Raw genomic sequence first — 21,204 nt, 5'->3', positions numbered from 1 at the left:
AAACTAAAGCTGTGCTAACGCGCCGAGCTAGTGACAACACAAAGAGACATTTGTTCAACAGTTTTACTCACCGTTCCAACGCACGACCGCGAACCTTTATCATTGGGACTGCTCCATCCTTAAGCATTAGACGATCTGCAAATCCATCGATCTGGGCTTTGTTTATAAAACAATCATCGTCGAAATGCAGGGAACAACAGTCTATCACAACTCCGTTTATGCTCAGGAAAACAAACTCCATCCACGGGTGCCTTAACGCTGGGTTCTTTGGGAATCTGTGCAGGGTTGTCTTGCCCTGGCAACCAAAAACACACTTCTTTGGTGACATTGACTTCCCAAAAGCCGGGCAGGGCGCTTTGATGGCGAACTGCTTTCACTCTCTTGCTCTGTTTTACGAGTGCGCGCGCGCCCGCGATCTTACCGGAGAAGTGCCCTTAGGACCCATATAAGGAAATTCCGCCCTCTCTTACGTAAGACAGAGCCATACTCGAAAAAAACTTTCCGAAACTTGTGACAAACCGGAAGGACAATTTTTGGAACAAAAATACTCCTTCAAACATACAACTTAACTTTTGAAACTTTGACCATGTTTAGCATGGGAATCCAACTCTTTAACAGTGTAAAAAACTCAGTATGCATGAAACAGTAATTCACCCCCCCTTTAAATGTTAAATGTCCTAATTGAACATTGTCTTGAGACAAAACAGTGGCACTGACATTTTTTAAGATATGTCACTGTCAGTGCAAGCTGCTTTCAGTTAAAACAGTTAAAACATGTATTTTAGTCTGGGACTAGGTTTAAGCTTTGTCTTTGAAACTGGGGGACGGTGTACTTTCAGCCCTGTGTTTGCGCAATAGTAATAGAGAAGCTTACCTTAGCAAGCACCACTAATAAGAGATGTAGCCTTGAAGCATATTGCATTTTTCAAAAGCCTTAGCTGGCCTTGTGAATATTCATTAATTCATAAACAAGATTACCCATTTCAATTTTAGAATCCCAGTAGTCTCACAGTAACTACATCAGACTGTAGAAACCCCTCAGCACAGCTTACAGAACAAACCATCAGTGATTTTTAGGGATGTTTATAGTGTTTAGGGAGTGAAAGAGGGGCTGCAGTCGGTGTTGGGAGATGTGGCATCCCAAAGTCACATTTGCGTTATGGCTTCATATGCTTAGTGCTCCCTGTTAGCTACGCAGAAGCATTTTTACAAATGAACGGAACTTAAAGTGCACTCTCTCAATGACGTGGCCATCTGTTGGTGTGGCAGATGTGGGTAATCTTGCTCTAGGAAAATAAAAGGTCTTCCAATTTCCCACTCTCTTATATGGCATCTAAAGTTCAGTATTCCTGCCTATCTTCATCTTGGACTATGTTGAGGAAGATGTTTTGAAACTATAGCTTGCTGAGCCATAATTTATAGCTCACTGCCTTTTGGGATATGTATCTGACACAAACACGATGAGGATATTGATTAGGGTTATAGCATATTATTAATTCCTATATTTATTATATCGGTTAATAGCTGTTGTTTATCATATTGGTCAACTGGACAAAGAGTGATTTTGATTCTGCCCAGTCATATTGTTAAGTGTAAACAACCTAGTAGAAATTTTATTTTTAATTACTTCCCAACAATAGTTTACTAATGTGAGTAATATATGAGAATGCTGAGCCGAACCACATGTGTGTAAGAATGTCAGTGAGGGGAAGAGATCTTAAAAGAGGTTGGGGATATATCCGTGGTCTTTCCGGAGAGACGAGTTGTGTCCCATGGGAGCCTTCATCTTCTGACTGCTGAATATCTGTGAAGGAGGCTGTGGAGGGATTCACCTCAGCAAATTACTCTGTAATGAAACATGCAGCTGAGGAAGAATGTTCCCCAGAGGATGCAAACTGCTTAAGGCTTTACAGACTGACTGTAGACTGAGATAGCATTTGGGACGCTGCCTCTAGGAAGCTTCAGGTAAGCAGCTAAACAGAGATAATATGACACAAGGACAATAATTCCATCCTTGGCACTGCGTTAAGAGGACGTGGTGGCCTTGAAATTTTCAGTAGTGGAAAGGTATGTTTGCTGCTTAGTTGTGGTGCACGTGACCAGGTTGTCTTTGAGGCAGCAGATAGCTTTCAGCAACTTGGACAATGGTTGTCATCAAGACCTGTTCTGGTCTGATCCACTCTTGACAGCTTTGTTAGCTGCTGGACATTTTCCATTTCTGCAGTCGAAAGGACAGTTTCTCTCCTTGGATACGTGCAATGAGGTGTGATAGATTTTTTTAATTAATAACTAACATTTGTTTTTCTTGCAGGAACAATATTCATATGCTTTTATGTATGTTCCCCTTTTTGCGAAAACTTGTTACTATACCCCTTTTACTCTGGTTGCGTGAGTGTAAAAATAACAAATATGGGAAATGAAACTTGACAGATGACCAGGTTTGAACCTTGTGATTAACAATGAAGTAATCATTAAAACAAAGTTTGCTTTACCTAGTAACAGAAGGGTTTGTCTATGTAAACCAATCAAATTATGGGGAAATTATGTAAAGCAGCATAACATTTTTGCTAGGGCTGAACGATATTCTGTTTTAACATCGACATCGCGATGTGCGAATGAGCGATAGTCACATCGCCGGAACATGCGATGTGAAGGGTAACGTTAGTACCATAGTGTAAGAGAACGATAGCACACAGTAAACACGAGTTTGTTGTATGGCTTTTTGCTGGGGTGACATACGCGTTCCGCGTGCCTGCACAGTGATTGGTTCGCTGTGCCGCGCTCACCGCTCACAGCCAACATTCACTGGCAATCCTATAGCTAAAAATGCGCGACGAAGAGGATCCGCCGCAAAAAAGTCAAAATCAGCTGTTTAGGACTACTACTAGCCTATTTCGTCTACAAAAAGGAGGATGTTGACCAAAAAGAGGTAGGCTACTTTGCTGAAGTATTATAAAGTTGTGGATGGTTGTCTTTTTAAAAAAAAGTCGTTTATTTTTTGTGTTCGCATTTATGAGGAAAAAACAATGTTACGTGACATTACGGACGCGACCGTTATGAAAACCGCACTAAAAGACTGCTTTAAAACTTTAACAGAGACCTCAAACAGAAATCACAAAGCCTTTCTTTAAAACGAATTTCGTTTTGTATTAATTGTATCTTAATTTTAATTAGTATTTCATTATACAATTTCCTGGATTTAGCCTAATAAATAAAAATTAAATATAGCAGCCAGCGCCTGAACTGGAGATTAAGCTATCATCCATGAACCGAAACTAAGCATAAAAGGTAGCCTACTCGCCTCACACACCTAAAAATAATAATAATAATAGTAAAAAAAAAATAGAAATATAACTATTATGTACAGAAATCTCTACTTTTAAACAGAACCATTAAAAAAAAAAATCTGTATGAAAAGTGCATTTCTCCCGATCACTGCTGCGAAGATCGCGAGTCAGTATTGTCATCAGAAAACACTAGTTTATTAATAAACAATTAAAATGTCTCATTGTAATATTTTACATATTATTAATCATTACCTTTGCTGGTTCTAGGTGCCGTTTACATGAACGCGTCACTGAATCAGCACAGAAAACATTTTTTCGGGTCCAAGAACGTTAGGTCCTGTGTAGAACGTTCACCGAATTCTGAGAGAAATATGTTTCTTGAATAAAATATTAAGTGGCCTTTTTGTTACTTGTAATGAAGCTTGCTTATAGTGAAATTATTAATAACATGGAATGGTAATTATTGACTTTAGCCTGGATTGATGGCTCGCAATATCGCGATATATATCGTTGCCAAAAAAAATATCGCAATGTAATTTTTTTCCAATATCGTGCAGCCCTAATTTTTGCCATACCTCCTTATTCTATAAAAACTGTTGTATTCTTTTAGCTGATGGGATTCTCAATGGAATTTGTCTGAGATCCTCCGGCCTTGCTTCTTCTTGGGAGAGATTCCCTGAGAACTGCTCGGGAACTCTTCCGGCCATTATTAAAGGATTTAAAGGACATTTGCTGAAGTCTGTTTGTCGATCATTGCTGCGCAGCAAGGAAGCTAGTTAGGGGAACAGATATTAGCACCCAGTCAATGTGTAGACGCGCTAGGGTATAGGATTAGACTCAGCTGACGTCGATGTGTAGACGCGCTAGGGTATAGGGTTAGACTCGGCCGACATCGACTGTAGACGCGCTAGAGTATAAATATTATATAGGACGTAGTTAGGTTTAGGGAAAAATCTACCACAGAGGCAAGCAGAAAATACTTTTCAACAGCCAAGTCTGCTTATTCCATGTCCTTTTCTTGTTCTACTACTCTGGTTCTTCAAGTCTCAACTTGGATGGCATGTTTCCCTTGAAAGAGTTCTATTCACTTCCAAGACTTGTCTTTCTCTCATAAAGGCTTTTCCCTCGACCCTAGCCTCTAGCAAACCAATCAGCAACCTCAACAATGTCCTCAAAGCAAAATATACTACACCTAAATTGATTTTGTGGCAATGAGGAGGTCTTAGAAAGAAAGGGCATGTTGAGAGATGGGAGGAACAGGAGTTTGGTGCCTATAGCTGATTGCATCACCATGCTGAGCATGGATCACAGTACACCATCTCATCAGTACAGTGTGAAATGTAATCATTGCAGCTCCCCACTAGGACTCTCTATGTCTGTGTGTTGGAGAATGGTTTAGAGGCACTGATTAAATGTATAGGGTGGGAAAACAAGCAGAACTAGGCTGTGCCTACTCCCTCAAAGCTTGTCCAACCAAAGTCGAGATTGGTCAAGATTGATTAAAACAAGTTGTTTGCAAAAGGACTGGCCGAAGACCACATATCTGGCATTGTAACTCGATGAAACTGAATTCTACTTTTAACCCATCACAGACCGCGCCCCAAATGGCACTCTCTTGATGAGGAGAATTATGCAGCATTGTCCTGAAGATTGTAGGGTGTCTCATTTGATAACTTGCCTGCACTCCTAATGTACCGAAGTGTACAGCGTTTTAATGTGGACTCTGAGGACTTCAAGAACTGAGTGTGGACTACAAAAGTGTTTTGAATGAAAGACCACCAGCTCTGTGTTCTCTGAAAAGCAACTTCCTTTGCCCTCTTCCTCTGATTCGCTTGTCTTGGTGTTCAGTAACAGGGCTTTGCCCAGTTTTCAGTGTATAAGTTTGGATTAGTCAAAGTGAACACCTGTCAGGCAGGGAGACTCACTCCAATCTTCAGCTGTGTGTCTGTTTGTTTGTGTTTTTCATCACAGTACTCTGACCTGCTGTCTGTCTTACCTCTTTTCTTTCCTGTGTGTCTGCAGTTCAAAGTCGATGGGGAGTGGTGGACGTGGATTGACTATGAGCGCTTCCAGGAGCTCATTCAAGAATACGATGAGAGCGGAGGCACCACGAGCTTCTCTGCAATGGACTATATGGCCAAGACCCCCAGCTGGGCCGTATTTGGGGCCCGAGAGAGGGGATTCGATCCTTTGGACACACGCTTCCAGAGAAAGAATAAAACCAAAGATATCTCAGGGTGTTGATATTACTCTTGCCTTCCTACTTCAAGTCTGTAGAGGAATGTGCATTTTAAATGATTAACACTTGATTAACTGCCCTCAAGACTTTTGTTTTTATTATTTTAGCCAAGGCTCATATTGTCTTCCAAGACTTGCCTTTGGGATGATATTCTGGTGAGCATAAAGTACACATTTGCTGTCCTTGCATATACTTGTTAACTATTTTTCATGCTGTTTTAATGAATGTTAGCTTTTGTTTTTAGTTGTGGTCACGGTAATAAAGAATTTAATTTTCAAGTCCTGTTCAGCTCTGGATCTAATACCTCTAATGAGAATACAGAACGAAGGACGGAACGGAAGAACCAGTGGCTTGAATTTAAGGCTTCATTTATTCATACCACCTTAGGGCCTAAATTTAGAGAGCACAGGAGGAAAGAACTGCAAAAGAAAAATCACTATAGTTACCTACGTTAATAACATGTCACCTCAAACTGTGATTTGTGCGTTCTTTTAGACATTTAGAGGGCAGTTGAGTCAGATGGGACTTTGAATGGATTGGTTCTTACAGGTCAGCTGATGATGCAGCTGAAAGCTGTTTGGAATCAGAACTGCCCCATAAATATCTCTGTAACGACCAAGTCATTGAAATGTGAAATTGCAACTCTTACTTCTGCATTGTCTCTTGCTGTCCTCTACGTTTTGTCTTGGATATTTTTACACAAATTTGACAGATTGCAATCAAGTCAAATGTCACTAGAGATTATTTTGTATTTTATCATTATTTGCCGCCTTTGTCTTGAGAAATGTTGCAATGCAGTTTTGAGCAGTGCTGCCAGGTTTCACTAGAGCAGAGGTCTTCAATCCTGCTCCTGGAGGGCCACTGTCCTGCAGAGTTTAGTTCCAAACCTAATAAAACACACATGAATCTGCTCATCAAGCTCTTCAGGAGCGCTTGTAAATACAAATGCAGGTGTGATGAAACAGGTTGGAACTAAACTCTGCAGGACACTGCTCTAGAGAAATAAGCAACCTGGTCTGAAAAAAAAAAAAAACAATCTGAAAATAAGCAACCCGGTCTGGTATTATGATGTCAAAATATTATTTTGTAAAGAAAAACGTTTAAGTAACTTATGTTCTGTAACTTAGTCTTAAAACAGGCAACTGGCGTGAATGACAGCACCATTTCATGGGAAAAGGTAGAGCACACTAAATAATGATAAAGTGGTCATATGTTTTGTCCTATGAGTGCCAACCACTAACAAGCCCAAATACACAACTGTATTCTGGAAGTAAGCCCCAAAAAAATGCAACCTGCGACTGCCCAAATCAATAAGCGACTTGTTTGTAAAAACAGGCCGCAGTCGCATATAAAAAAGCGAACTTGGCAACTCTGGTTGTGAGCCTGCTGTTCGTGCTTTATTGGGTTTCATTCATATTTTAAATTCACCCAAAAGGTATCTACAAACCACATTTGTTATTCATTTCATGCACATACAGATGCTTTCAAATCAATTTGAGTTTTGTTGTAGCTTCTTTCTTGGTGTCGTCTTATTAAAAATCTCTTTATGAAATGTCTTTGTTGTCCTACAGGAGTTTGAATGTTATTGTAAGAGAAGGGAATGTACTTGAATCTGAGTGAATTAGGTCACAGCCATTTCCTGAGCTCTGCAACTGAATGAAGCTGAAATCTTTGGTCTTGTGTGAAGAAAAAGGGGCATAATATTAAGACCAGACACAGAAGTCCCTGCCTTATGTCCCTCTGTTCAAAGTAATACTGCTTTCATTCAGTCATTGGGTTGTTCCTACTTCATAGCTTTTATTTATGAAATATAAATGTGTCCATTGCTCAAAACTCTGACAGTGTGTATATTAAGGAACGAAATGGCAATGCTATTGTTTGCTTTGTCAAAACAAATATGAAAAAAGTGGCAAACAATATTGGCAATCCTATTCTTTAAGTTCACAATGATTTCTCGTCTCTGGATTCTGATGCTTATACGGCTGAAAGTTCATTGGATTTATTGGAATGTTTAAACTACACTTTTGATCCCAGCCTTTAAAGTGCCTTGTCTCCTAGTTGTTTAAAGATAACAGAAACAGAGAGTGTAATGGTCTGTGACGAGTGACAGAAAAGCTATTTCACACCTCTGTGAAATAGGTGCTGCGCTGATCTAGGCTAATGTGACAGTGTCTTCCTCATGCATTTCAGTCACTTTAGCAAGCCGAAGGGAATTCACCACCCAAATACACTTTTTTTTGTGGTCCTTAAGGGCATTTTATTCTGAATTGAATTGGGTTATTTCTGGGAAGTTGACTTTTGCAGCAGTATTATTGTTTGATTTGGATGCTTTCACATGTGATTGACTTAGTAATGCTGTGGAAATGTGTACATTTTTACAACAACAGTCCAGTTTATCAGGTATCAGGCGTATCTTAGTTTAAAGGCATACTACTCTTTAGGTCCCGCCTGCAATATATATAGTTTTATAACTTTTAAAATAACTTTTGCTTATTCAGAACAGTAGGTTTTTTTTGTGTGAATTTGTAATTTTCAAAGTACGTGTTTTTTTATTTTATTTTATGTGCTTAAACTATTTTTTTTATTTCGCAAGCTCTGTTACAAATGGATTTCCCCATCACAAGTTCTCTCGGCTATGGCACCCTAAACCTCAGTCCCTCAATTGTTTTTTACAGAGGGTGGGAAAAGAAACGAGCTGTACTGGAACAGCGTGAGCCTCCAGTCTCAATACCTCTGTCTCAGCTTCTGCTTTTAGCCTCAAGTCCAACTGTCCTCTGAATGTTTCAAAGGGACCTAAAATCCTGTGCTTAGTGGGGGAAAACATATTGACAGACAGTAGGCTAATTCTGACTAGCAAGAGCAAAAGAAATTGCCCTAAGATTGACATTGTGTTTTGATGTGTTGTCATAAAAAAATGGACTGAACTCAGTTGAGAGCTCAAAGGCGCATAGAAGATATGAAACACTACTTTAATGTCTTTGTGGCTCTCAAAAAAAAAAAAATACACTGATATATTTCATCATACTTTTGCTTGGGACTGGGACGAGGACTTGGGTGGCTAGATTTTAAGTTTAAAATATTTCAAAGGATTTGTGACAACTTTGATTATGTCTCTCAGATGTTTCCACTCAAGTCATGCAGCGCAAGGCAGTCACAATCTGGACCTTTTGGTACCAGAATAGTCAGACATTTAAAAGATAAAAGTGATGACTGATAATTTTTTGACTTTTTAGTTGTTTTCTTGTGCAGAAAATATTACATTTTTCATTTCTTTTTCACATTAAATTTTAGTAAATTTTTCTCTGACTAAAATGTCACATAATTGCTCCTCATAGAACTATCTAATTATTGCACTATGATGTCTTCTAGTCTATGCTTTCGTTTTTCTGTGTCCCTAAGCTGCGTTTTTACAGAAATTTACCTGCACGTTATGGTTAGAACATAATGGCAAGTTTGTTCATGTTTACTCATATGCATCCAAAACTTTTTGTGTATATGCAAGTTGTAATATCACAAAGTTTAAGCTTGTCATTCCTAACATTATCTATTATGATTGGGTATTTAAAAGAATCATATTTTTGTCAACAGTACGTTTAAGTATTGTGGCAAGCAGGGTGGGGCCGAGAGCCTTGGGAATGGAGCGAGGCTAATTGCGCGAATGTTAATATGCCACACCGGTCTCGAGTCAGAGGAGCTCCGGAAGGATAAAAAGAAGAATGACGACAGTGGCGGAAGAAAGAAGACCAGAGCTATGTTGGTGCTTTATTTTAGTTTGTGGCAGTTGTCCATGAGGGGCTGTCGCTTTAATTTAATAATAATAAAATGAACAAAATGAAAGTTACGTTGAATGTTCGCCGGTTCCCACTTCCCTTATCTACAAACCTTGTTTTGGTTATTATTAATGACTATTTGAAAAAACAAAACAAAACAAAAAACAGTTAACAACCATTGCCATCAGTAATTGTGCTGACTAGACGAGCTTGTCTTGCAGTGTGCGCTAGTTTGAGTTCTAGTGTTTAGGTCTATAGGGATAAGGCAGGTATGTTGTTCCAGGACCAACAAAAGATGTTGATCCAGAAACATGTCCTACTTGGCAGAATCACAGCCATCACTGCTGCATCTCTACCTTTCTCTGAATCCAACACTAACCCACTGCCTGAACAACTGAGGCGGTCAGGAGCCAATGGCAGCTCTGTTTTGTGGCTGAGAAGCCCAAAGCTCTGGGCTTCTTGTCAAACAGACAGATTTCGCTGGAGCTGGAGCCAAACTGAGCTGTCCGCTGCCAAAAAGGAAGTTGCTTAAAATGACAGCAACAGCTCTCAAAGCTCTCACCTACTAGAGAGGGATGCAAGTGAAGACCTTAATAGAATATGCTTCTGTTTACTTTCTTACAGAATACTAAATTCATCCTCATAACAGCTTTTTTTAATTTATTCTTATTGTTTGTAAGTGCAACATCAGTACCAATCCAGACACCGTGAAAGGAGAATCGTCTCTACTAATTCCCTTATTAACAGTCAATTAACCGTACGGCTGCAAGGAATGCAGTTTTGTCTGATGTTTCATTGCTGGAAGATTTGCATTTTAATTAAAAAGCAACTTAATATATTTAGCACACAAAATGAATCACAATGTATCCCACATATTACATATAATCCATCTTAATGGCCATAAACAAGTGCCCAGTGATTACATGAATGGGTGCCTGGCCTCTATTACTGGCTACCAGTTAATTATGTGGCAGTCTCAGGTCTTCCTGCCATCACAGGGTCCTGACCGTTGAAATGGGGATAATAATATATGTGAAGGAATAAGGATATCTACAACATCACTGCCTGTGCACACTGTAAAAACGGCCAGCTTACAGCACTTAGTCATGAAACCGCTTAAACAACAGGGTAGGGTTGCACCAGCCGTTTGGAAGTTAATTCTTAAATTGGAAAGTAAAGTCCACACTATGGCTTAGTAACTACTAGCTAGTTTGTAACTAACTGTACTTTACTGTGTTGCACAATTTGTTCGTAAGGCAGAACATAGCTAGTAGGTCGTAAACTCTCCGTAAAGTAATATAGTTGCATAATATGACGTTTAGGATTGTTTAAACGCTGGGAATTTCAGTAATTCTTTCATTCTAACTTCTTTTGCCTCACTTAACTAACAGTAAAAATATTTTTCCATTTCCATTAAATACGACACTTAATCATGAAAAACGTCTTTTTATATGTAAATAACATTCAGAAACTGTATTTGAAACTAAATTAATAAGGATAAATAAGTACTGATACAAAAAAAAAACAAGAAATAACAATGATTGATTGATTGAGTAACTTATTGAATAATTTATTGATTATGAATGATTTTATTTGACATGCACAATAGTCATTTTATGAAAAAAGGTTGAACAAATTGCAACAGAAGCAAACTCAACTGATTTTGTATCCTCAATATGTCCTGAGTAAGGAAAAAAAAGCCCAGAAGAATCCCATTGGGGAAAGTTTTGAAAAAGACCCAAATATAGCCTATTCATACACTTATTCATTCTTTTTCTTACGTGAATAGGGTAAAAATTTTAACCTTTAGATATCACCATGAAAAATACTGAGTTGATTACTTACATCAAGACAAACAAAAAATGTATTACAAGTTTTTTTAAATTGTTTGTTAACATGGACAAACGGTGCATAATCTAATTACGTATGTGCTAATTTGCATAAATACCACAACAGATCTAAACATTGGGTCTTGCCAGGTGAAAATGTCTTGTTGAATCTTGGTGACATATAACAGTAAAATACTTAATGTTAAGGTCTGAATGGAACCCATTTAGGCTAACCATGAGCATTAATACATAGAGGCAGGAAGAAGTACTTTAAACCAGCCTTTATTAATTTTTAAGAGATGGGGTTTAGGGCTGGGTCTGTGGGACTGTTTCTGGGGGACGAGTCTGAGGGAACAACGGGAGACAATGGTAAGGAGAATGCAGAAGACAAAAGGTAGGCAAAATAAAAAGTGAATCCCCAGAAACAGTCCCACGGACCCAGCCCTAAACCCCATCTCTGCAATAATAATGAATAAAGGCTGTTTTAAAGTCCCCGTGAACCGGAAGTTGCAAACGACTTTTCTCCAGTGTTATGACGTATTTCCCAGTGAAAAGGAATATTGAACAGAGGGCAGGGTTTTACTCTAGCGCTCCTCCTCTCCATCTCTGCTCATAGCAGACTAACAGTTTGAGGGGAGTGGTTAAGCGTTGCCCAAACCAATTCCTCAAACCTACGTCATCAGAGAAGGTCCTCCAATGCAGAGGGGAGGGGCATTTTCAGATTTTGATTAAAGATTACCATGGTAAAAAAATTTTTTTTTAAATACTTTCTTGCACGGATTAATTGTTCACCACAAGACTAGTAATATGCGCTAACAAAGTAAATAGGGTCAATTTTGATTTCATGGGGACTTTAAAGTTATTCTTCCTGGGTTAATGGGTTCCATTCAGACCTTAACATTAAGTATTTTACTGTTATGTGTCAACAAGATTCAACAAGACATTTTCACCTGGCAAGACCAATATTTAGACCTGTTGTGGTATTTATGCAAATTAGCACATACATAATTAGATTATGCACCGTGTGTCCATGTTAACAAACAATTAAAAAAAACTTGTAATACATTTTTTGTTTGTCTTGATGTAAGTAATCAACTCAGTAATTTTCATGGTGATATCTAAAGGTTACAATTTTTACTCTATTCACATAAGAAAAAGAATGAATAGGCGTATATGAATAGGCTATATTTGGGTCTTTTTCAAAACTTTCCCCTAATGGGATTCTTCGGGGCTTTTTTTCCTTACTCAGGACATATTGAGGATACAAAATCAGTTGAGTTTGCTTCTGTTGCAATTTGTTCAAGGTTGACCCCCATTTTGGCTTAAAATGACTGGACTACAACACAGACCTATGGGACAGATGCTGTAGGAAGGGTTCGTGTTGATGAGCCGCTTACGAAGTATTCACATAATGTTCTCTCTCTTAAAATGTAGCCTAATCGAGTGTAAATGTCAGCATTATCATATATGTCTTAGGCTACTCCTGATCGGAGGCTCCCGTAAATATTTAGTTTATACATAGTTACGCTTCAACTAAGTTTAATGGTGCAACGCAAACAAATTTAGTAGTGAGTAAATTGAATCTTAGTGCCCATTTATTTCAAAACTAGGCTAAGTTGTAACTTACGCACAGCTGGTGCAACTGGCCCCAGCACACTAACAAAAAACTGTCATGGTACTTCTGTTGTTGTTGTTGTTTTGTAGTGTTCTGTTCGCTTTTGTTTTGTTCTGTTCTATTCTGTTTGTGTGTGTGTTGTTCTGATCTGTTTTGTTTAGTTTATTATTTATTATTATCTGTTGTCTTTTTTTAGTGTTCTTTTTGTTTTGTTTTAATCTGTGTTGTTCTATTCTTTTTTATGTTTGGTTTGTTTTTTAGTTTAGTTTAGTTTTAGTTTTGTTTTCTTGTTTTTTTATTTGTTTTGTTTTGTCTTGTTTTGAAATACCATGGCAAAGCAGTGTTTTTGTTTTAGATATTTACCATCTTTGAAGTAGCACTCTTTTTGCTAATGGTTTCATCCCTTTTCTCAAGATGTTGCTGAGACAGAGATTGTTAGGGACCTTGTGTGGAGATTGTTGTCTTTTCACAGAGCCTGGGAATCCTTAAAAGGACAGTTCACCTGAAAACGTTCACAGTGATTCTCAAGTTAACTGCTCACTGGAGGGGGAGATTATCAATAAGTAACTTAAACTTCAGTCTCAAATGGGACACCCTATGGTCTTGTGGACTTAACGGGCACACGGCGGCCATTATAAGTACCGTGAGTGCACATGAAGTGTGCCCATTGTGATTTCATGGACTGACCAGACTTCAGAGTTCCTCTACAGACCTTATGAACCAGAGAAACAAGCGCGCCACCATCTTTAGAATTTTGTGTTTGAACTTCCGTTTTTGTATATTTCTATGGCATCGCTGTCAAAGAGTAATTAGCTGTTGAAGTGGATTTACTTACTGTAGAGTTAATGAAAGTTATCATGGGCATTGTAATGTTTGAAGTCATAACAAATGTCAGTAGACCGGCAAGATTTTAAAACGAGCAGTTCATTTATAAATCCGTAAGATCTTGCCTTCATGCTTCGGAAATACAAAACAGAAGAGAGAACAGAACGAGTGCTGTGCTGAAAAGGGGCGGGGCTACATACAGTCTAATTGTGTGCCACAGAAGATTACAGTCAAAAGAGTGAGTAAATAAAGACAAAGTTGATGATTTAAGGATTAATGTCTGAATATGCCACCATTTGGAAAAGCTGCTCTTAAGGTAGAGAGGGACAGCGGGCTGGGCGCTTGATGCCAGCTGACACAGTGTCACACCTAAATGTGTCCTCATGCACCGCAGGGTCTCTGTCCCTGTAGCTGACTCACACACAGGCTGTCCTCAATAAAATCCTGCACTTCTTGCACCAGTCTCAACCTATTTTTTTTTATTTATTTTGAACCTCAACCACCACCAATGTGCAGCATCCACCTGAATGATGTGACGGCAGCCATATTGAGCCAGAACGGCAATCGCACACCAGCTTATTGGTGGAAAAGAGATAGAGTGATGAAGTCAATCAGTATATAGGGAATGATTAGGAGGCCATGGTGATGAACAGTGGCCAATGAGCAAATCTGGCCAGGATGCCAGGGTGAAACCCCTACTCTTTTTTCGAAGGACTGAGAGGGATTTATAATATGACCACAGAAAGTCAGGACCTAGTTTTAACGTCCCATCCAAAGGACTGTGCTCTTTTGACAGTATAGTGTCCCAGTCACCATACTGGGGTATTAGGACCCACACAGACCACAGGATGAGCACCCCCTGCTGGCCTCACTAACACCTCTTCCAGCAGCAAATGGGGACAGGGCCTAGGTTAGGACATATATATATATATATATATATATATATATATACATACACACACATGGTTCATTTTGAATGGTCATCAATGAGGAAAGATGATTTTAGCCCACAGAGTGTGTTAAACTAAGCATCTACCATCAGGGCTAATTGGTCCATCCAAAATCTGACCCCAAAGAATGACCACTAATCTGAACATATTTAAACTTCAGAAGTAAAATATTATAAGCTATAATCGTATCATATTTATGCGAATTTAATGAAGACCAAACAAATATGAAAAGGGCAGGAGCCTCATCACTCTTTTTATACCAGTCCATAAAAAGACTTAAGGCTGGTACATAGAGGCTTTAGGACAGAACGGTAAATGTATATGTGTGTGTATAGGCAAGAGGAAAGCCAGCACACACCTCACCCTGGAAACTTAAAGAGTGCTGATAAGAAAAAAAGAATAGGAAATGGGCAGAGAACACCCCCACCAGAAACAAACAAGAAAAAAAATCAGTAAGCAGCAAAGCAATCAGCACAATATGAACCCACAGCCCTGTGAAAACTGACAAAGAAGCAAGCCTACTCATTCATCAAAGCACACAGATATCATGTGTACTGCCAGGAATCAAAAAGAGGGCTTCATGATTCTGAGTCACGGACGTGATAAGATGAATGGTCAGTCTGAGACACAATGATCATGCTTTTTGCTTTTTGGAAAATCACAATCGTAAACATCTAGTAAGTAGTGGATCTATTTTACAAGTAATTGGAAGCACTGTGATAAACTGCTTTTCTTCCTCTGTTGTGTGTCACTTTGGATAAAACCATCTGCTACAGTACATACATAAATGCAAACAGATAAAGCTTCATTTACATAGCATCTTTAAAATAATGTAGTAACTGAAATAGCAATAGACCTTTTGTTCCCGTATTGTGATGTACAACCAGGTGAAAACAGAATTTTTTTAAAATATATTTTTTTAAAGTGAGGCAGAGACCTGGATAAACCCATCGTTGTTGATTGAACTGAGATTGAATCTGAATGTGAGCTTGCAGTCAATTATAAGAAAAGGGCGGGATTTATGAGGATGAAATGATTGGAGAAGTCTGGCATTCGTCACCAGAGAGAAGTCTGCGATTTCAACTGAAGATCAAGTTGATTAAAAATTACATGCAGTTATGCATGGATGAAATGTTCACAATAAGATCAATAATATGAATTTAAACGCGTTGACTGTTCCAAGATGGCGGGCGCGCCATTGATTATGGCATATACATATCTATGCTTAAAATTACCATTAGCTGATATTGCTAGCTGATTGTTCAAAAGATTTCTAAGCCCTGCACGTTCCCTCTTCACAGTGAACATCTTGAGCATTTTATGACCCATCACATTGGACTACATAACTAACACAACGCAACTGAAACCAATTCACTCAATCTCACACACACCGCACACACAGTGATATAATGATGTGATAATTAAAATCCCCCTCATTTCTCGGCCTGAGTGTCCTCTAAATTCTTCCACCAGCTGACTCACACACAGGGCCTGAATCAGTGACTCACACACACTTTGTGGAGCATGCTGGGATTTTTCTCCAGACATCAGTCACATAGAGGAGCACAGGATAAGATGACCTCAAAGTTAAGCCTAAAATGAACCTGACAACCGGCTGATATTGAGGATGACACTTTAAAAAAGCACTTCCTCCAAAGCAAAGCTTAAACTTTAGCAATATCATAATCATATATGGAGAGAACATTTTTAATACTGGATTACCTGTCATATTACGCTGCCGAATTGGGAAACAGCAGCTAAAAGTAGAATTTATTGGAACTGAAAAATGACTCCCGTTATGAAATAAGGAAATCACAATGTTATTCCTGTCAGACCGGCAGTGAAGATTTACCGAAGTGTTAGCCGTTCCAAACACACCTGCTTTTTTTACCTGTCTCTGGAAATGTAGTTACTCCAGAGTGATGAGAAGCTTTTTATCCAGTTTAATGCTCGTCTCAATTTTGCTTCACAAAGTCTGTGTCAGAGTGTGTGAATATGCTTTGAAAGAAAAAAGAGATTCATTCATTCTCATTAGCAAAGTAGGGCAACATGATACGCTCCAGCTAGTGCACAGACCTAGACAAAAATGTAGTGTGCCTGTTGTTAAACGAAACTTGTTTAAAGCAGCAGTGACCAAACTTTTATTTACTATATATACAACTTTATATAAGGTATGCAATTTTATAGTTAGGAGCACAACGAGATGTTTTGTAGAATGTTCCTGCTGCTCTTTTCCATACAATGAGAGTGAACAGGGACCAAGAGATGTCCAATTTTTTTTTTAAATCATACCAGTCTGGAAAGACATGAGGGTGAGTAAATAATAAGAGTATTTTCAGTTTTGGATGAAATATCCCTTTTAAATTTAGCAGTACTGACCCAGTTACCCATACTGTTCATGCACAACAATCTAAAACTCATTAAGCATTTCCAACAATGAAAAACATGCAAAGCTAATACCTTGCAAGATTAAAGACAACCAGGTGGAACATGCTGAGTTTTCACAGGGAAATTGTATTATTATGAAGGATTTGAGGGATAAAAATATTTGCAAGGGAAGGAAGTCTGAGGAACGAATGAAATGTGGCATGTGTTGGGCTGAAGAGAAGATAAATGACACACAGGTGTGTCTCTGAGCTCTTCATTAAATACTGGTTAATAACTGGTGCTCTGCTCACTGAGGCTTTACCGGTCTCTTGCTGTGTGTGTCAACACCTGTTAAAGACACACTGTATCTTTGTTAAAACAAGGCCATCTTAACACCAAAAAAGACTTTTTCATTTCCATATTACACCAAGCATCAGGCAAATATCACTAATATAATATATATATATATATGTATATTTTAAAGAATGGTTTGTTTTGATTAATTAAGCTAGAAGCCATATCACCCTGTAGCCCAAGACTGGTTGCCCACTGAAGCTAAGAAGGGTTAAACCTGGTCAGTACCTGGATGGGAAAACTGATAGTGAGGCCAGCAGGGGGCGCTCATCCTGTGGTCTGTGTGGGTCATAATGCCCCAGTGTTCTTGTTTGTGTTCTTGTTTTGTCATTCACCAATCCGCATTGTCATGACATCTTCATGTTCACGTGTTTGCAGAGTAATTCGCCACATGATGTTTACACCACAATTGACTGACTCAAAAACAGAACTGTCTAATTCCCATTAAGAAGAACAGGAATGTTAATGCATACCACAAGTCCAGGTATGATAGACTTAATCAGCATGGATTTTTCAATGACCCGTTCTAAAACTCTTATATTTGGTCCCTCCCAAACTTAAATCTGGATGGGCAGATTGATGGATGGATGGATGGATGAATGAATGGATGAATGAATGCATGCATGGATGGGTTATGGGCTGATGGATGGTTGGATGGGCAGATGGATGGATGAATGCATAAATGCATGGATGCATGGATGGGTTATGGGCTAATGGATGGATGCATGGATGGATGGATGTGTTATGGGCTAATGGATGGATGGATGTGCAGATGATAGATTAATCAATGCATGGATGAATGCATGGATGGATGGATAGATGTATGGGTTATAGGCTAATGGATGGATAGATGTGCAGATGATAGATGGATTAATGCATGGATGGATGGATGGGCAGATGGATGGATGCATGAATGGATGGATGGATGTGTTATGGGCTAATAGATGGATGGATGTGCAGATGATAGATGAATCAATGCATGGATGAATGCATGAATGCATGGATGGATGGATGGATGGATAGATGTATGGGTTATAGGCTAATGGATGGATAGATGTGCAGATGATAGATGGATGAATGCATGGATGAATGCATGGATGGATGGATGGGCAGATGGATGGATGCATGGATGGATGTGTTATGGGCTAATGGATGGATGGATGTGCAGATGATAGATGAATCAATGCATGGATGAATGCATGGATGGATGGATGGATAGATGTATGGGTTATGGGCTAATGGATGGATGGATGTGCAGTTGATAGATGAATCAATGCATGGATGAATGCATGGATGGATGGATGGATGGGCAGATGGATGGATGGATAGATGTATGGGTTATAGGCATGCATCCATCCATGCATTCATTCATCCATCCATCTGCCCATCCATCCAACTGAGCCTGGGTTCTCCCAAGGTTTTCTTTTTTCTCCATTAGGTCACCTGATGGAGTTTTTCGGTTCCTTGCCACTGTTGCCTTTGGCTTGCTCAGTTGGGGATACTTAATTTGATTAATCGATTCAACAGTGCTATTGATCAGCATTACCAAACGTGGATGTTTTACACCAGAAACAAACACTGATGTACTATTTTATTTAATACTGTGAAGCTGCTTTGATACAATCTGTATTGTGAAAAGCGCTATATAAATAAAGTTAACTTTACTTGACTTGACTTGATGGATGGATGAATGCAAGGATGGATGGATGGATGCATGCAATTGGATGGATTATGGGCAGATGGACATATGGGTAGATGGATGGATGGATGGATGGATGGTTGGATGAGCGATGGATGGATGCATAAATGCATGGATGGATGGATGGATGCATGGATGAGTTATGGGCTGATGGATGGATGGATGGATGGACAAATATGTAGACAGATAGGCGGATGGATGGATGCATGGATGGATTGATGCATGAATAATAGATAGATAGATATAGGAACTCTCATTATATGTAAAAATAGCAGACAGGTCTCATCCCTGCAGTGATGATGTGATATTCCCTAGTTCCTCCTGATCCAGCGCTCAGCTGTGGATGAATGACAGTATGAGATGAGTTAGTAAGGCTGGAGCCGCTGACTAATGACTAGAGCTCTCAGTCAGTCAGTCAGTCAGTCAGTGTGTTCAATGGGTTAATTCATGTTCTGTGAGGAATCTATCTTCTTCTTTCTCTGGAACCTGATATTTCTTGTTTTGTGACCGTTAATGCCCAGGGACAGCTCTTGGACAACAATATCCAGATGGACTGCTGATTTGACAGCGATGTTTATTGATTATTTTTATGAGGCTCGTGTGTGTGTGTGTGTGTGGCAGTCGAAAATCTATGAGCAGCTTTTTGCGATGTGAATCAATTGAGCTCGGGAACTATGAGCAGGAATTCGCTTAGATCATGGAAGTACTGAACAATCCGGGGGCTCATTAGAGCTGATTGGAGTTGGAGGAAAAGTCCAACTGGTTTTATTGCTTTTGGCTGGAAGTCGGACGTGTTGTTTTTTCGGAAAACAATCAGGAAAAAAGGTCCACTGTCCACTGCCATTCGCACTCGATGGCTAAAAATAATTGTGTGTATAATCGCGAATGAGATCTGGAGAATTTCCTCATAATTCAGCGAGAATCTATGATCCAGATTTTAGCAGCGGGATAATCTGGATCCTGTAGCGACATCGGCTCGGATCATCAACCCTTCAAGATCTGAGGGATCACTTTCAAAATCGCGCATCATCGCCACTAAAGGTAAGAGAGCTTGTGCCTGATGTCTGAAGTGGATTTGTGTGACATGATGAAGCCTTTGATGGGCAGCATGATTTCATAAACTGCAGCCTATTTCTACACTTTTGCACCTGTTGTTTTAATGGGTTTATACTGGCTGATCGATCCGACGGAAAATGTATGATTTATTTACAGTCGACATGGAGAATGGCTTGCTTAAATTTTTTGTTAACTGTTTTTTTAACATCTATTGTCTATAAAACATATATCAAATACATTATTATTATTATTAATAAATTGTATATGGGTATTACATTTTAAATATGTTGTTATTTTACAATTATTATTATTATTATTATTTAATATAATAATAATAATACATTTTAAACAACATTTTTTATCATTTAAACAATAGATGTTAAAAAAACTTAACTAAATATTTATAATTATATTTATTGTATTATATTTTTTATTATTATATTTGCAATAACTTTTAAGGATGTCTTATCTTTTATTTTTGATTTAATTTAAAATAATTATTATTATTATTGCTGTTGTTATATATATATATATATATATATATATATATATATATATATATATATATATATATATATATATATTTATTATATTTATATAAAATTATTAGTTCTGCATTCCTAAAACCTGTGCAAAACACAAACACATATGCATAATTCATTGCTGGTAATCAGGTGGCAGTTTGTGGGCAAATTATCCACCTTAGTCTCATTTGACAAGTCAGGTGGTGCCCAACCAACCAACACCCCCTTCAGGGAAAAAGTGATGGACATGCTAATGATTATGAACCTGGAGAAGCGATGTAGAGTGTGAGAGAGCAGGAGTGGCACTGCGGTCCGGGGGGCTGGTCAGCAGTGTGTGTGTGTGTGTGTGTTCTTAACGGAGCTGCAGAGGCAGGACTACTTATGTCACACAGCCATATGAGCCCACCGATGACACCACTGCAACCCTCTCCAGAGTGTGACATGAGGGAGATGCTGACCAGATGAAGGGATGAATGAGTGACTACCTGCTCCAGGCTGCTGAAATATTAACTAGGGGTTTCTGGGCACTCTATGCTGCTCGGGGAAAGGACCAGCGGTGGGACGTAGTCAGGCTGTGGAGGTGCGGGACAGCCTGCCCGCTGTGCTCCGAGCCGGAGTGTGCTGTCAGATGGAGGTCACCGATCTGGATCCCGACCCTCGGGCGGAGGGGTCTGAAGGAGAGGGGCCGT

At 39.0% G+C, this 21,204-nt stretch overlaps 1 protein-coding gene across 1 annotated transcript in view; it reads left to right on the top strand.

The window, feature by feature from the left end:
• The window catches only part of LOC308694034 (S-adenosyl-L-methionine-dependent tRNA 4-demethylwyosine synthase TYW1), a 39,117-nt gene extending 32,035 nt beyond the window's left edge, over window positions 1-7,082 (top strand). Inside the window, exon 8 of the mRNA XM_081371275.1 lies at window positions 5,310-7,082. Within this exon, the coding sequence (XP_081227401.1) occupies window positions 5,310-5,531 (222 nt within the window). The 3' untranslated portion in view covers window positions 5,532-7,082. The remainder of the gene's footprint in view (window positions 1-5,309) is intronic.
• Window positions 7,083-21,204: the final 14,122 nt, after the last annotated feature.

The sequence above is a fragment of the Scardinius erythrophthalmus genome (assembly GCF_964197995.2).
Source record: "Scardinius erythrophthalmus genome assembly, chromosome: 7".
Classification (NCBI taxonomy): Eukaryota; Metazoa; Chordata; class Actinopteri; order Cypriniformes; family Leuciscidae; genus Scardinius; species Scardinius erythrophthalmus.
This window is presented reverse-complemented; position numbering and strand designations above follow the sequence as displayed.